This window comes from Prionailurus bengalensis, chromosome A1, assembly GCF_016509475.1.
Source record: "Prionailurus bengalensis isolate Pbe53 chromosome A1, Fcat_Pben_1.1_paternal_pri, whole genome shotgun sequence".
NCBI lineage: Eukaryota > Metazoa > Chordata > Mammalia > Carnivora > Felidae > Prionailurus > Prionailurus bengalensis.
Genome location: NC_057343.1, coordinates 178,413,891 through 178,432,766, shown reverse-complemented (window position 1 = coordinate 178,432,766; position 18,876 = coordinate 178,413,891). Strand labels below are relative to the sequence as shown.

Here is an 18,876-nt window from a genome sequence, read left to right as displayed (position 1 = left end):
ATATATATATATATAGGCTCTTCTCAGTCACCAGTTGTAATGATTGATTTCATATGTCAAAATGGCCATGCTATGGTAGCCAGTTGTTTGCTCAAGCACTAATCTAGATGATGCTGTGAAGGTATTTTGTGAATGTGATTTACATTTATAATTGAGATAATCTGAGCAACGCATATTACCTTCTATAATGAGATGGGCTTCATCCAATAAGTTGAAGGCCTTAACGCAAAGATTCTGTCTCAAGACTGCAACAGAGAAATCTTGCCTGGGTTTCCAGCCTGCTGGGCTTGCCCCACAAATGTCACAGTTGCCAGTCCCCACAATCACATGAGCCAAAGGTCTAAAATATCTATTTACCCACGTACGTACCTATCTACCTACTTATCCATCTATCTACTATTGGTTCTGCTTCTCTGAAGAAGCCTAATACACTAGCCAAAGTCAGAATTGGTCTCCCTGCTTCCTCTTTTCATTCTATCATCTACACAGCAGCCAAAGATCCTGTTAACATATTAGTGAGATAAATTACTCCTCTGGTCAAAATTCTCTAATGGCTTCCCATCTCATACAGAATAAAAGCCCCAAACCCTGAAGTGCCCAATCTCCCCTCTTCTCCATAGCACTTATTGCTATCTAACATATTATGTGCTTTACTCATTTTCTTGCTTTCCCCACTAAAATTTAGGTTCCAAGACAAAGTGGCTTTTTGTCTATTTGATGCACTCCTGTATACCTATCCCCTACATGAATTCCTGGCACACAACAGGAACATCATAAATATTTGTTGCTTGAAGAAAATCAAGTGAGTTATTTTTAAATCAAAAAAACAAAACAAACAAAAAAAAAAACCAAGAGTGATTTTTAATTTGGTCTTTGTGCTTTCCAGTTTTCTACACTGGGCATGTTATTTCTATTATATTCCAACACTGCTGAGAAGACAACAGTGCCCCCTTATCCACAGTTTTGCTTTCTGTGGTTTGAGTCACCCGCAGTCAACTGCAGTGTGAAGGCAGATGATCCTCCTCTGACATACTATCAGAAGGTCAATGGTAGCCTAGCACTACGTCACAATGCTTACATCATTCACCTCACTTCATCTCATCAGGTAGGCATTCTACCATCTGATATCATCATAAGAAGGGTAAGTACAGTACAATAAGATATTCTGAGACCACATCCACATAACTTTTATTATAGTATATTGTTATAATTGTTCTATTTTATTATGAGTTTTTGTCACTAATCTCTTATTGTGCCTAATTTATAAATTAAACTTTATCATAGGTATATATGTATAGGAAAAAACCTAGCATACACAGGGTTTGATACTATCTGCAGTTTCACACACCCACTTGGAGTCTTAGAAAGTATCCCCCAAAGATAATGGGGGAGACTACTGTAATGTAAATTAGAATAATCTTTTTTGTGGAAGTTTGGTCGAAAGTTTAAAACCCTAAGAAAGGTCATACCCTTTGACTCAGAATTTTTCCAATGAATAATATAACTTAAGAATTAATCACAAATAGACACTAAAATTTAGTGACATTAATGCCCATCAACAAGAGACTGATTAAATTATTGTATGCCCAGTGAATGAAACTCAGTTATTAAAAATAGAGACCTAAGGGGTGCCTGGGTGGCTCAGTCGGTTAAGTGTCAGACTTTGGCTCAGGTGGTGATCTCACGATTCGTGAGTTTGAGCCCCATATCGGGCTCTCTGCTGTCAATGCAGAGCCAGCTTCAGATCCTCTGTCCCCCTCTCTCTCTGCCCCTCCCCCGCTTGCATTTGTTCTATCAAAAATAAACATTTAAAAAAAATTTTTAAATAGAGACCTAAATATACTAATATGAGCCATACTGATAAAAATCAGGTTATAATTCAGTATATAAAGTACGGGCCTATACATAAACAAAGAAACAATAAATACATGTACATATATATATTATATATTATATATTATATATTATATATATAACATATAATATATAATATATAATATATAATATATAATATATATAAAATTCCAGAAAGAAAGAGAGAGCCAAGAAGAAAAAACAAAGGTTGGACACAAAAATGAAGTGGGATTACGGTAAATGGTTCATTTTGTTTTCTCTTCTCTAAAATTTTTGCAAAAGTTGAATATAAATCAATAGAAATACATAAAAACAGCATTTTTACAAGCAACGTAACAAATGTCTGTTGCATGAGGCTTTAAGATATCATTTTTATTGAAACAAGTAAAAAGACATTTTCTAATGTGGTCTGAGTCTCATCTGCTCACTTCCCTATCCTCAAAAATATACTGTTAAACCTTATCACCAAGCACTCTGTTTTAGAAACCACAAATTAAATTATTAGATGTAGTTTTAATTTTCCCATAGCAGAGGCTCTCCTCCACAGGAAATGTGATTTCTTTAGTGCTAGTACTACACGTGAGGCATTGTGATATGACAACTTTCTCCAAAATATGAATTTACTTGCAGCTCTTCTGATGCTTCAAAGTCTTATTAGATCATCAAGTCACCCTCACTGTTTTCCGAAAATATGACATGGAAATGATGAGAAACAACCAACCAAAAATTTCAATTCATAGTAAGAATAGAGAAAAATCACTCTTCTAGAAAAATGTTAGAATGAAATCTTTCTGTTTGGCATTGGACTTTCAAAGCCTATCATCATTAACAAAATACTGAAACTAGCATTAATATGTAAAGGATGGCATGATATAGCACAAGGACCACAGAGGTTGATAACCGATGATGATACTTAGGGAAGGAAAAAACAACAAAAGCTTGAAAGAGACTTCTGTGAGTGAGCATCATGGGATACAAGGAAGTGAAACATGAGCATATGATTTCAAATCAATGGGAAAAAACGAGATCAGTAAACTGCATATGGAAAACAGACTGGCCATTTAGAAAGAATGTGGATCCCTAATTTACAGCATATACCAAAATAAATTACACAGAAACTCAAAGATTTAAGTGTAGAACAGAAAGCCATAAATCACTGGAGGAACAGTAAAGGACAGGAATAAGTATGACTACATAAAAAGGAAAACTTCCTTTCGAAATTTTCTTCAAAGTAAAAAGCATTATGAACAAAACTGACAGGGAAATGTCAAACTAGGGAAAATATGCAATAAATGAGTTACTCTAACACATAAAAAGAATTCCTACAAATCAGATTTTTAAAAAATAAAACCATCAATAGAAAAAATGGAGGAAAGGTATGAAGAGACAACTCACAAAACAAGAAACAGAGATGTCCAATAAATAAATATGCATTTACATATATTCCATCTCACTAACAAGCAAATAAATGTACATTACTACAACATATTAACGTATTAATCCATCAAAATAGCGAAGAAATACAAAATTAAAATATCCAATGTCATCTAGGGCATAATCTCTCTTCTCATCCACTCCTTTTAGGAGTATAATTTGACCCAGCCTCTCAAAAGTACAATTTAGCCACCTAAAGTATTTTCAAGTGTACACTCTTACCTAGGAGATTATTACAAAAATATACAAAAACTTAGCTACAATGAGGTTCTATTCAACATTACTTCAAATGTCTTAAAAACTGGAGGCAGTCTTGATGCAGATAGGACGGACTTTTCAAACCAATAATATTAAATGGAATATTATGCAGGGATTTAATTTTTTAACTTTTTTAAAGTTTATTTTGAGATAGAGCAGGTGAGGGGCAGAGAAAGGGAGGGAGGGAGGGGGAGAGAGAGAGACAGAGAGAGAGACAGACTCCCAAGCAGGCTCCACACTGTCAGCACAGTGCCTGACATGGCTCTTGAATCCATGAACCGTGAGATGATGACCTGAGCAAAAGTGAAGAGTCAAGACACTTAACCGGGTGAGCCACCCAGGAGCCCTTTATGCAGTGATTTTAAATGATGACAGAAAGTTCATGTTACTATTTGCCACTTTCTATTACTGGTTTAATTTTAAACAATAATAATTTATTTTAAATAAAAATTTAAAAGTAAAGCTTAAACATTTTTGTGATGATATCCATAGCTTATGGCAATGACTGGACTATAAAATGGTCCAACCTTCATTAAAACAATTTAGCCATATGGGGCACCTGGGTGGCTCAGTCGGTTAAGCGTCTGACTTTGGCACAGGACATGATCTCACAGTTCATGGGTTTGAGCCCCACGTCGGGTTCTGTGCTGAGAGCTCAGAGTCTGGAGCCTGCTTCGGATTCTGTGCATCCCTGTCTCTCTGCCCCTCCCCTGCTTGTTTCCTTTCTCTCTTTGTCTCTGCCTCTCTCTCTCTCTCTCTCTCAAAAATGAATAAACATTAAAAAATTTTTTTAATTAAAAAAAAAATTTAGCCATACCTTTCAAAATAAAGCACTGCCTACTTTGTGATAAACCAGTTAAGTTTTCTGCACTTTGCTATACATGTGTTCTAACTCAAAAAAGAATAAAAAAACTATACTCTCCTTTCTCCCCAACCCTACCAAATCTGTGAATGATAAAAGTACCACTGGTGAAAAAGTTATTTAGACTTTATAAATCTGGGGACATGTCTGTAATACAATGTTAAGTAAATAAAGGAAGTTAACGAAGGTGCATTGTGAGCCCATTTTCCCTAAATCCCTTAAATATAGTGCTACATATCCTCAGATGAATGACAACAACAACAACAACAACAACAACAAATACACAGTGGCAGACAAACTGTAAACATCTGGATGTGGCATTTGGGGGATATTGGAAGGGAGATAGTATTAAACTTTTCTATATATAGATAATTGAATTAACAATAAAACACTGATATTCTTTGGTCAAGCAATTGTATTTCTAGGAGTTCCTTCTATAGACATAATCACCTAAGTCTAAGATATATGTTCAATAAAATTAGTAAAGTGCTATGATACAAAAAAACTGAAGTCTAAAGTTCCCTGAGTAGGGAATTGGCCAAATTTTGTTTTCAATGATAAATGATATGATGGAACATTATTGCAGCTATAAAAAAGAAGATGTTATATGGTTTTATATACTGATAGGGAAGAATGCTCAACATATATTATTAATTGAAAAAGTTACTAATTGGGGCCCCTAGGTAGTTCAGTCAGTTCAGGGACTGACTCTTGGTTTCATCCCAGGTCATGATCTCATGGTTCATGGAATTGAGCTCCACGTCAGACTCCACACTGACGGTGCAAAGCCTACTTGGGATTGTCTCTCTCCTCTCTCTCTGTTCCCCTCTCTCTCTCTCTCAAAATACATAAATAAACCTTTTAACAAGTTCTTAATTGAAAAACAGTACGTATAGTATGGTTCCATTTGTATTTTTTTTTAAGCTCTTGTCTAAAAGGATACTGGGAAACAGATAAGTGATCCTTTGGGAAGTGAGATCTGGGATCAAAGGAAATTTTATACGTCTTTTATAACTTTCAGTACCAATCCTATTATTTTTAAGTCTATGAACCATTTTTCTAATTTTTTAAATGCTGATATGAAACAGTGATTTGTCAAACTCTTTTTTTATCTCTTAGACCATCTTAGATTTGCTTTAAAATGCCCCAGAAAAAGATAAAGTTGGAGAAGAAAGTTGAACCAAGAATAGCATGATTTTGAAAATTGTTCAAGGGTTGAATAGTTCTCTTTATTGTTCTGTATGTTTGGGAATTCCCACAGCCAAAATCTTCACATAAAATCTTACTAAGAGCCCTGCTATGTAATACAGATAAATCCAGAGCTATTCTGGGTGAGGCACAAGTAGGAGGAAGCACTGTGCTAGGCCCTCCTTTATCCCTCTAGTAACTACAAAGTCAAACTCTGGGCTTCCATGGGACATTTAAAACACCACTCTTATAATCATTATCATCACCATAATAACAGCCTGCACAACTTGATGGTTCCTCCTTGCCTAACAGGCAGAAGGAAGACCCTAAAACAGCAACAAATGTTCTCTCTGGGTGGTGAGTGTACCAATGGATTTTTTTTTTTTTAATAAGAGTATTTTGTAAATTTTCTTATAAAGAGAAATAAGGTGTTTTTTTTAACGTTCATAAAATATAAAAGACTCTTCCATTAAATAATCCAAAAGGTTACTCAAAGCCTTCACAGTGGCCTCAGAGTGCAACAAGATAATCAACAAGAAATGATAAAACCCCCAATGCTCATTAGAAACGAGACAGTGAGTTGGAACAGCCATGTCTGACCTAAGGAAACAGTCCTGAACAAAAGGAGAACACCTGACAGAAGGGGCCATATCATGTGCCTTTATCTTATTCTTACTTGCCCCGGAATGGAATCTAAGACTTATAAGACTGGAATTCACTCTTCTTGAATAGGGAACCAGGAAGAAGCAATGAAAGATAGGGATTTTCATCCCCTCAACAACAAGCAATCACTAAGAGGTAGCTTCCTCTACTTCACAAAATCCTGTACGTAGATACATCTCCACTTTTAAGGATGAGGAAACTGAGATTCAGCTAATTTAAGTCACTTGCCTAGTGTCACAGAGCTACTGAGTAGCAGGCAGAAGACTAGAACTGAGGTTTGTCTGCTCCAGAGCCAGGATTCTTTCTACCAAGCTATAGCTCATATCTAAAAAATATCCTCTTTTGCTGGCAGCTGTAAGTTCCACCTGTAGTGTTCTTAACCCACTGTGGCTCACTATCCATACTTAAAGAAAAGAAACAAGAAAGGTAGCTGTCAAGAAGTTGTACTGATTGTCCAGCACTACCCACACTAGAGCTTGGAAGGAGGCACTACAACTTGATTCACATGATCCCTGCTGTCGATCCAAATCATCAGTCCTACCCTTGAGGAAGGCTTAGCACTAACACTCTCCCCAGCTGACAGCTCACAAATGGCATTCCCAAGAAAATCTGTCCATCCACTACATGGAACCACTACATTCTAGGTGCGTTAGCTTTCAACTTTTGATACCAGAAATAAAGAATTTGTTCTCAAACAAAAGGCCGTTGCCAAGTTAATATCACTACAGAATGGTAACTACAGCACTGGCTTTGCAGCTATCCAGACCTACATTCATAGCCCAGTTCTGTCACTTAAATAAATGTGCAACCTTAAGCAAGTCAGTTCCGTTCAATAACTGCATATACCAAAAAGCCACCACAGAGAACTTGTGCATAAGGATTACATGAACAACCTAGTGCCTAGAGCCTGACACATAAAAAGGAGGTGGAAAATAAATGATACACACTGTTATTAACACTAGTATTATTACTCCTGTGCCCCATTAGTCTTGGAATCTTAGCAAATACTCTACATGTGAACGCTTGATTATCTGATGTAACGATCAACTGGTTCAATCTGGATACCTGAACCAACTGAGATATTGATTCAGTTCAGCTTGTTCACAGACATCCAGATATTCCAGTCCAACTGTTCTTTAAAAAAATGCTGAGAGTTAGTCCTAGTTTAAACCGGTTCACTTTTTTTTTTTTTTTTGGCTAACTTCATAGTTTTATTAGACACACTTTCTCTCTCTCTCTCTCTCTCTCTCTCGGACTTTATTTGTAGTTCAGTCTGGATTTTCATTCATGGGTCTGCTTACTACAGGGTACCCCATGAGAATAGGGAACAAGTCTGTATTCATCTTTATGTGTCCAGCAGCAGTATAGGCCAAGGCACATAGCAAATGCTCAGTAAATATTCTCACAGAAAAGCCATTCAGGAACCTCACTAGCTTTAAGATTCAGGAGGGCTCATTCTGGCAATAGAAATGCAATTTTTTTCACCTACAGATATCTGGCAGGTTTTCCCTTTCTGATTTTCAAATAAATAATGACGAAACAAGCCACACACCAGATAGGTCACTAGTAAAGTTTTCACAAACAAAACTATGATGGGAAACTCTAGAAATAGTAGCATTCAAGCACCGAGGAAAGAAAAACAACTTTGGAATCAGGCAAATCTGGGGTTCAAATGCCAACTCCACCATCTCACAGCTATGTAGTATTAACTTAGGTCCAGTCACCCATAACACCTCTAAAACTCAGTTTTCCACATCTGAAAAATGGGGATAAGTACACCTACCTCACCAGGTTATCACGAAGTTAATATATGTGAAGCACCAAGTACAGTTGATGGTAAATGATCTTTATTTTTTACACAGCTTATTGAGGTAAATGAGTGATTTTCACTTTTTCAGTCTTTGCTATCCCTTTTCTCACAAATGGCAGAAACCAGAGGGACTGTATAATGCCAAAGATAACTACTATCTTTATTTCTGCTTTTCAAAAGGTATGCTAATTCAGCCACACAGTCTAATTGGCTAAAGCTCCATCTGGCAATGGGTCTGGTGTGGTAATTTTAAGGGAGACCCTGTCATGCAACTCCAGAGCCTAGTCAACTAGGCTCTTCAGATAAAGCTGTTTCTTCCCTTCTGAGGCCTTCTTAACATGGGTGAGCTGAGAGATGTGCCAAGTCAAGCGAGAGTCATCTTTGTGATAAACCAAAGATGTAGCATATAAGCCAAAAGGCATTCTTTGAAAACCCAAACCCAAATTAAGCCAACTAAATTGTAGCACTGTTTGGAGACTGTAGGTAGAGAGCAAGAACACAGGTGTTAAAAAGTAATAGGTAAAACCAGTGACTGGACAGGAAAGAAATCTTCCATGTTCATGGATACATGCTTACTTTCCATTCACAAACGGAAGAGAGTAATTATTTGCAAATTCCAATCAGCTGAGTATGTATTTCACTTTACTGTGCTGCAGATTCTCAATTATATACTTAAGAAAATAAAAACCTAAATAAACAAAATTCCCTATACATCTCTAAAGACAGTATTTGCTCCATTCACATTTCAGTGAATATCATTCAATACTTCACCTTATTTCAAGATCCAGTCAAGGCAAGTTTACATTTTTTTCTCTTAAAGGATTTTCACTGGGAGAGATAAGTCAAAGAACTTTGAACACATTAGTGTTTCCATTTTCAACAAGGTAAGAACCAGTATTTCCTCCTACTCACCCCACCTCCAGAGATCTCAAAATAATGTTACTAAAATATATTGAATAATGCTTCCCATTGGTCAATTACTTTTAACCGAATTCAATAAAAAGAATTTGCGCTTCAATCTGCACAACAATTCTTCCCCTACTTATATTTCTGGAAAAAAACTCAATCACTCCACCGAAAATTAACTTTAACATTCAAGTAAGCATTTTCAGAAAAACAGAGACACTGTTACTACAAGGCAAATATCCATTATTTAGCACCAAGGAGAGTACATGCGACAATGTCTGCTATTTCAAGAACATTTTTGTTAAAGCTACATTGCATGCAGGGAAGCTGCTTTTCCAAAGGTAAATGCACACCACGCTGGAGCCTCACTGAAACATCTGATCCCTGGACCCTGAAGAGTTGTATTGCCTTTTTATGCACACTCCTATAACAACTGGATCTTACACTGAACTTACTCTCTAGTTAATTGTGTTAATGAGGTTCCAGTAGAGTTTTCTAAAGAAAGCAATCTGAATCAATAACCACACTAATGCTACTCAGAATGTTTGCTAGTAAGTAAATAAAATACACAATCCCAATGTGAAAGAAGTTCTCCTCCCTCCTTGCTTCCCCGCTCCATTTAGAGACTGTAAACATGAATAGAAAGATAACCTTGAGAACAGTAAAGTCATCCATGCCATCAATAATATCCCTCTAACTCATTTCCTGATTTTACAGTGTTTTCCTAAAACAGGGCAGTCTCCACAGGATACCAGGAATTTCATAATGCTTTTTAAAGATATAATAAACTGTGTGGAATATGCAGTGATGAAAACTAAATATTGCTACTGAAACCATACTTAATTAAATACACGTTTCCTCTAAACAGAGTTTCCCCAATAAAGCCACAACGTTTTCTGCCTTGGCTCCCTAAGATTCCATCCCAACGAGTGCAAGAGTGCAATCCGGCCACACTGCTGCTGACAGTTTTTTTTCCTGAGCAACCCTCCCCACCCCCAAAAAAGTTTTACTTTTATCTGTGGAATTCTCTGCCAGCCTCGGCCTGGAAACCTGGGTGGACCCTGAGGACAGGTGTCAGATCTGGCCTTTGGGAGGTGGCCCAAACTGACAGTTATTGGCAGCATAAAGCTGTGACCTTCAATGAACTTCAATTTGAGGTTTTATACAATTAGGGATTCCCTCCCCACTCCTTTTTTGAAGGAGGGAGTGAAAGCATGCCAAAAGATGAGTTTCAAAATAGAAAAATCAGCACTTGAATTATGAAACCCTCCCAACTCAACAAAGAACTGTTAAAAGTAGCCAAATGGAAATTATCAGGGTTTTGTGGGCACATGCACAACTATTAAACATAAGAATCAGAACTTCAAGGTAGGGAGGAGGGGAGAATAAAAAGCAGGAGCAGAAAAAGAGGAGTAGAACAGGGCCCAGCCAAAGACCCATTTTCTCAGAAGGGCCCCTCTTGGTACTAAACTCCTTCATGGGGGGCACCCAGGCTGGAGAAAAGCAGAGGGTTACACAGAACATTTAGCAGACTTAACATTGGATTAAACACACTACTGCAAGTTTCAACAAATGTTCATGGCATACGTAAAAAACACATTTACAACAAGAAAGAAGAGAGGCACCTGGAGACATCTGACACTGGGCATGCTCTGCAGGCAACTCAGTGCGCACATGCTCTCTACCAGGTTGGCGCAGCCTAGCCACAAAGACCTTGGCACAGAACACTGCAGGATGACAAAAAGGAAGGAAGAGAAGAAGCAGTTAGAGGCCGCAACAAATCACTCCTTCACACAGGCAACTTGAATGTTAGTCGGGCAGGGGATGCACCCGTGGCAGTTTGGAGGTCAGGGGTGGTGGTCCTAGACAACTTACTGAAACCCTGGGAGAGGGCCCACTTTCTGTCCTACAGAAAGGAGGTTTCTGCTGCCAACCGCAAATTCCTCAGGACACAGTGAACAGAATCAAGAGGGAGAGAGAGAATGTTTAAATGGAAACCCACTAGAGGGAACTGTGAAAGTTGAGTGCACAAGATTAGGGGTGAGATTGTGACTATAACTTCATAAAAGTAACGGTTTCTAGTCTGCGTCATAGAATTATAACTCCCATCATTACCATCACTTACTATGTGCCTGGGACTTTAAACGTGTTTTCTAATTCCCACACCACAGTAAAGAAACTGAGGCTCAGAGGTTAAATCATTTGCACAAGGACACACAGCAAAGGAGTGGAAAGCCAGAATTTCAAATCTTCGTTTGTCTGCTATTAAACCCACATGAATTCTACAAGACTATGATGCTTCTATTGTAAAACCACCTGAATTTTTATCATGTAGATACAGTTTTGCACTTCCCTAAATAAAAATCACAGGACATCTACAGACATAAGGCAAAAGGAATAAGAAAGATGAGTGATAGATTGATAGACACAGGCAATAAAAGAGCTGATTAAAAACACATCTGATTTTCAGTGACACCCACACCTCTGCCCTCCAAAGAAAAAACTTTGGAATATGATGATATTGATTTTAGACTTTGTTTACAAAGTTCATTTGACACAAGTAAGAATTTAAAGGTTTGTTTCATTTACCCATTCCCATTCTCTTTCAAAAACTTGCTGGTTTTAAAGGAATTAAGAAAAAAGGGAAATATAAAAATGAATATAGGCATTGTGGCTAGTATTTTTAAGCCATTAGATTATATACTGTACTCAATAAGTACTTTTTTGGCAGATCTAAGGTCAATGAATTCACTGTGGCAAAAACAACAACCATGCAAAAAAAAAAAAATTTTTTTTTAACTGAAGGTGGGTGTTTGGATTCAACCAAAATACTCCAGAAGTCTTAGACTCAACATCATAAACTTGTTTACCCTAGCTATAATTAGGATGGTCAGACATCCTCATTTTCCTTGGACAGTCCAGGTTTACACTTGTTGTCCCAGAATAACTTTCATTCTCAGAAGTGTTCTGGTTTGGGAGACAAATTCTGTGGTCACCCCAATTATATTATAAACAAAGTCAGCTATGCTTGAAACCAAATAAACCTGGGCTCCTATCCAGCATCTGCCACTTACTAGCTACATCTCACCTACAATTTAGCTAGAGTATTGAGATTATTTAGAAAAGGCATTTAAAGAATACAACACCAGAGGAACCAAACAGAATAAAAACTTGAGCAGCTTTTTGGTAACAACAAAAATGCCATACATTTCCAACATGTGCCTCAACTCCAAAGTTTACCAGAGACAATACAGAAATCTATCACTGATACTCCAGGCACACATTTTGTTACCCCAACCCTTTTGCAGAGTGCCACAAAAGATGCTGAATAAATATCTGTATAATAAAAATAGCTGCCATTTATCAAGTCCTTCTCATACACTAAACAGCTGACATAGTAAACCCTTACAAGAGTTTTACTCTTTTAAGGGAGGTATTATTCCATTTTACAGATGAGGAATCTGAGGATCAGCAAAGGAGCACTTAATTTACTGAAATAGCAACTTGTTAAGGTACAAGAAAACAAGGGCTATGGGGCGTCTGGATGGCTCAGTCGGTTAAGCCTCGGACTTTGGCTCAGGTGGTGATATCAAGGTTTGTGAACTCGAGCCCCACGTCAGGCTCGGTGCTGACAGCTCAGAGCCTGGGGCCTGCTTCTCTCTCTGCCCCTCCCCTGCTCGCTCGCTTGCTCGCTCGCTCGCTGGCTCTCTCTCTCTCTCTCAAAAATAAACATTAAAAAAAAAAAAGCTAACACAAGAAAACAAGGGCTAACTGGTGGCAAAATCAGGACTAGAAGTTAATCCTGCCTGACTCTAAGCAAACTCATTTTCCTTCCACTAAAACTATTCAGAGATATCTAGTAAATGCTTATGAAAAGAATACTTACATTAGCATGCATCAGAAGTAGATGGGCAGAGAAAAGACCCAGACACAATACATTTGTACACACTGCTTACATCAATTATTTAAATTAAATAAACTCAATATCCCCATAGTTCAATTTAAGTTTCTTTTTTGGAATCTTTAACCAAATCACAGAATCACTTAGATCTGAGTATACAGTTTAAGGATTACACCTGGATTCAGCAATTGATACCAAATTAACACCAAAGCTCACCAGCAAACCAATTTTCATTTATTCCACAAAAAATAGGTTCCAGAGCTCGCAAGGTTTAATATGTATTTGACTCAAAGAGTAAAACTATGAAGGCCTAAGAATACTATAACCTGATCAGATTCTGCTAATGCCTTGGGATCCAAAACTTAAAAAAGGTGGGGGGGGGGGGGAGGAGACACATTTTCACATTTAATAAACCAAAGAATCACAAAGAACTGGAAGACAATTTAGTCCATACTTACACCCCTAATTTTAGAAGAAACTAAAGCCCAAAAAGAAAAATAATGATCTTCCCAAGGTTAGGAAACCGTCAAATGACCTAATACTTAAAAATATATGGAAAACGATATAAAGAAAATTTCCTGAAAACTTAACTTCAAAATATTAACCATTTATACTGTTTTTAAAAATTTGATATTGAAATTGTACATTCAGGGAAATATAAGGACACTTTCAAGATCTAATTTCCAAGAATTTACCTTTATAACATCTATGAAGGACATTGTGGGATACAGAGAGTAATGCCAGTATTTATTAAAGGTATTAGAACTGCTTTATTTTCACTCTTAATTACCTTGAAGCTAAGAGACCAACCACAGTGCTGAAAAAGTCTTTACTCAACAGAAAATGCCACTCTAGAAAATACACCTATTTTTAATAAGGATGTACCTGCTAGTCTAAACAAGGTTCCTCTTAAGTGTAGTGACCAAAAAGACATTGACGTAATTTGAAAACAATGGATAAAACTAAAAGTTCCACATTTATCAACCTAAGAGCATTAAAATGCAGGTAGGACCACAGGAGTAATTGATTCTTGAAGATTCCAATCTTAAATTTAGGGACGTGGATAGAAACCTATGTTGACTATTATGGAATAACTATTATCTATCATTCTTCAACAGAATAAAGACTTCTTCCTGTGAGCTATATTCAAAATGTATAGACTACTGTCTTTTTTTTTTTTAAGATTATTGGTTTCTCTATAAACTTAAGGAACACTATCTGATTATTAAAATATATCTCAAGAAGTTACCCTAACACTGTGGGTATTTACCGATTTTAACAAATCCTTATTGACCTACTCATTAGGCCAACAACAATACAAACTAAGCCTCTTTCCTCTTGAGACTTTAGCCTCAAGCTCAAGAGAAACCCACTGGGTCACAATGGGAACACTTAACAGAGGCTTTTTAGGGGTAGAAAACCCCCAAGAAATGTTTGCTCTAATTTCACATTTAGCTATTTGCAATGACTAGTATACTAATTTAGGATTATCCATAAAGAATAAGAAATGATTCACAAAGTGTTCTAATATTAACAGCAAATACTCAATTAGATTGATTATATTTGCAGTTCTATAGCCAAAGAAAATAGCAGTAGTCAAGGGAACAGAGAATGTTTATTAATTTTGTCATATCCACTGTATAATCAAAAACCAAAATCAAGGGCGCCTGGGTGGCTCAATCGGTTAAGCGTCCAACTTCGGCTCAAATCATGATCTTACAGTTCGTGAGTTCAAGCCCCGCATTGGGCTCTGTGCTGACAGCTCTGAGCCTGGAGCCTGCTTCAGACTCTGTGTCTCCCTGTCTCTCTCTGCCCCTCCCCCTTCACATGCACGAGCACTCTCTCTCTCTCTCTCTCTCTCTCTCTCTCAAAAATAAATAATCATCAAAAAATTTTTTTTAAAAATCAGGGCCATCATGGTGAGAAATACTGTAAGTAAAGACAAGAAGAATAACAGCTTTTGGCATTTTTCAAAAGCAAAAGGTTATTAAAAGAGGTAGGAGAGAAATGTCCTAGTCTCTCTTCCTATTGCCATAGGAACCACAAATCAAAAGGAAAAAGTAGCTGCAGGCACCTTGTCTTCTAATTGGCTGGCTTGAAGGAGAACTCACAAAAGCTAACTTTGGTCTGTTTCTAGATGGGATTGTTTTGAATATCCTGCCCTGATTCCTTCTCAAAGAGGCAATTCTTTTAAAAGCTACCCAAAGAGGTATTTTATGTCAATGGTCTCTCTAATGTCACTCTGATTCAGAAGTATGCCTTACTTTCTACATTTTTATAAGTATATATTTAGGGGTTTTCTATAAATCCTTTAATTTCTTTTCTTTAAACCACCTCCCACAGAATCATTACCAGCCTCATCTAACTCCTATCATCATGCTTGGGATAACCAATAGAGTAGCTTAAATACTATTTCGTTCAACAAACAACTTATATCTGCAGACAGAAAAGCAATTAAGAAATTCTCCCTTGTCCGGGAGTTCAAAGGAGGGAATTTTGAGAATGTGCAGTGTAACTAACACACACACACACACACACACACACACACACACACACACAAATAGATTTAACCCACCCAAATGTGCAGTGTAACTAACACACACACACACACACACACACACACACACACACACACAAATAGATTTAACCCGCCCAAAGGAGAAGGATGCCTAAACTAAGCCATAAAGGATGAGTAGGAGGCAGCCAGGGTAAAAAGAGAAAGAAAGACATTCCAGGCAGAATAAATAGCATAAGCAGAGCCAAAGAGCTAAGAAATGGCACATCCTACTCAAAGATCTGCAATTAATTTAGCATTACTGAAGTATTTCAGTACAACATGGGGAAAGCGGAAAGGCCAAATCACAGAGGTCTTTCATAAACCCTTCTATCAAACTTGGACTTCATCCTGTAGGACAACAGCTCTCATACTGTGTGCTGTATAACTCACCAGTAAACAACCAAAACTCCCCAAGTGTGCGGTCCAATTCTTTATCAACATGTGCAAGTTTTTTTTTCCAGCAACTCAGCATACATACTGTTTCAAACACATCTGTCAAAAAGGGATAGAAGCAGAACATGCAACATACTGGCAAGGGTGGGGGTAAGGTTCTTAGACTCAAAGGTGGGGACAAAGCAGAATATCAAGCCAAAGCCAAGCCAACTCAAGCCAGCATCAGAGAAAGATCTATGTTTTCAGGCACATGTGGGAAGCATCTGCCACATGCAAGAATGGAGAAAAAAGAATTCTGCTCAATAGTAACCCAAATAAAGAGATAAAGAGAGGAAGTCAATGGTATAAAAACCATGTTATGTTTTTATAGATATTGTGAAATAAGAGCGTTTTGATTTTTTAATGCCTTCAAGTGAGACATCAAAAACTTTAGAGTTCAAAACACTGCTAGAGTCAATGAGGAGACAACTGTTAAACCGTTTTAAGCAGAGGAACGACTCCTGGTAGCTGGAGAGAAGCATGTTGAAGAGAAGTTAGAAACAGAAGTCTCTTGAAGAACCTACAAGACAGTCTCTTGTTTTTATTTTACAACCAATACAAAGTTCTTCCACCTAGGCTGCAAAGAGTGGATACAAGGGCCAGCACTTACCTTTGGATGTACATGCCTACAGTCAATTTTCATAACCCAGTCTAGGTTCTTTTTTTCCTAATAAAATTTCCACTATGCCCTACTGATAGGACAGGATATAAAACAGAGAGTGCCATGATAATGAAATGAGGGCTACCAAATAACAGAAGTGAAATAAAAGCTCCATTTTATGGTTACCATTTGGCCATGACACTCTCCACTGGGAATCTCTATCCAGGAGTGGGGATTTGGTCCTGAAGAATCATACAATAGGCAGGCTCAAGGAGATTATGTAACTCTCTCTCTAAACATGGATGTGAAAGCTACAGAGTATCCATTCTTTCAGTTGGAGCCTGTCCTCACCTCAAAGCAAATAAAGCAAGTATTAAAAGTCATCCAAATTAGGAACTATCCTTATTGTGTCCGAATTCTCAGACTACTGCTTTTCAAGAAGCAGCAGCTGTAATGAAAATAGAGCCACAGAAAGCTTTTAAAAGCATCTCCTAAGATTCAAAACCTAGGCTTCTACTGTTAAAATGTTTGACAGCAAACTACAAGAGCGAACTCCCACCAAAAACTGTATTACTTTTAAAACCAAGAACCATAATTCAGTAATCAGGTTGTAGAATAAAAGTTAACTCACGATTTAAAGGCATTCACCAAAGCCCTTTGAAGAACTGAATACTAGTCCAATGCCTCCATGTGTGAAAGACTTTCTTTTCCTTATAATGATATTTTATTATAGCAGAATTTGATGGTATAAACTATATGACATAACTAAGAAAGTTACTGCTTTAATTGTTAACAACTGTATGGTAGAACTCCGTATTTATAAACAATATACCACAGAGCATCTTCAGGCTGGGATATATGTTAAAAGAAGAAAAGGGTATGAGGAAGAGGCCACAGTGGAAGGAGGAAGAAAAAAAAAAGAAGGGTGAGGAAACCTGATACTATCTGCAAGTTTTAGAGCTTCAAATTTAAACAAACAGCAGTGAAATCAGGACTCAAAGCCAGAGCCCAGACTTTCCTTAAACCCTACAATAATTTTAAAAACAAATATTTTAATGTCCAGGAAATGATCTCATCTTGAATGATTATCTAAAATGAGAGACCAGAACTTGCAGCTAATAAAATTAAAATAGATCTTTGCAGATTTATCTTTGGTAGACAAATGAAGGTAATTTTTCTTTTTGAATTTTTATTCATTCATATTTTCTGATTTTTCTCCAATGAACATCAAGTACTTATAACAGTTTAACACTACATTGCATAATTTTAAGTGATGTTTTATTTTGTTTAATTGTAAGTTGTTATACATTATAAACAGTAATTTGACAACTTAAATAAAAACAAATTCTTTTCCCAAGAATGAGTTAAGTCCATTTTTAACAACTGTAGTTTACAGTTGTGTTAAGATGCTGGAATGGTAGAAAAATATTTTTTACCTAGTGACCCTCAGCAGTACACCTCAAAATGATTAACACCTTATTCATGAGTAACTCCATAGGTAAAAAGGCATCCTTGTCCACTTAACAACTATCACCCAGCATTCAAAAATGTCCCCAGGTTTTTCAGAGCTCTCACAGAAGCTGGAAAGGAGGATTAGATATATGAATGGGGGGAGCAAAATCTCTATTCTAAGCAGCATGACACAGAACAGGATGTAACAAAGTCATCTACTTCCGGCAGAGCCACAAGGGTCCTCAGTTGTACTAGGCCCAGTATCAGATTCAGCTGCCAAGAAGGAACAGTCTCCCCCAGCAAGCTCCAGGTCGGATCAGGCTGAACCCAATCCCAATGGGATTTATCCAAGATCCACAAATCCTGAGACAGGAGAGAATTAAACAGTAAGATTAAGTACATCTGAGCCTTTGTCAATTAGCATCTGTGGTCCAATAAGGAAAGTTATTCAGGACTAGGGGAGACCACCAAACTACAAGCTTAACCTCATTTTCAATGAAAATGATAAATGTAAATGAAAATTTACCAAAAAAGGATAAAGTGGGAGGGGGATGCACATTCATATTTTCAAAGTGCCTACTATGTGCCACACACTGTACTGTGATCTCATTAACTCTCATACCACCTCTGGCCAGACAGGTACCTTAGCTTTAAAGAGTAAGAAACTGGGGCGCGTGGGTGGCTCAGTCACGGTCTCATGGCTCGTGAATTCGAGCCCCGCGTCAGGCTCTGTGCTGACAGCTCAGAGCCTGGAGCCTACTTCGAATTCTGTGTGTGTCTCTCTCTCTCTGCCTCTCTCCTACTCACACTCTGTCTCTCTCTCAAAAAATAAACATAAAAAATAAAAAAAAATAAAGAGGAAGAAACTGAAGACAAGACACAGCAAATAACTGGCGAGAGGTCAAAAGTGCAGATTTGCAATTCTATCTGACTCCAAAATCCCTGCTTTCTTCCCTAA

General features: G+C 37.4%; 1 protein-coding gene across 9 annotated transcripts in view; it reads right to left on the bottom strand.

The window, feature by feature from the left end:
* Positions 1-18,876, bottom strand: part of FBXW11 (F-box and WD repeat domain containing 11) — a 121,280-nt gene that overhangs the window by 72,468 nt on the left and 29,936 nt on the right. For 3 of the 9 annotated variants that reach the window (XM_043596013.1, XM_043596028.1, XM_043596021.1), the window contains exon 2: positions 10,601-10,702. The exons of the other annotated variants lie outside the window; for them this stretch is intronic. In XM_043596013.1, the coding sequence (XP_043451948.1) occupies positions 10,601-10,702 (102 nt within the window). The remainder of the gene's footprint in view (positions 1-10,600; positions 10,703-18,876) is intronic. 9 annotated transcript variants of the gene reach the window in all.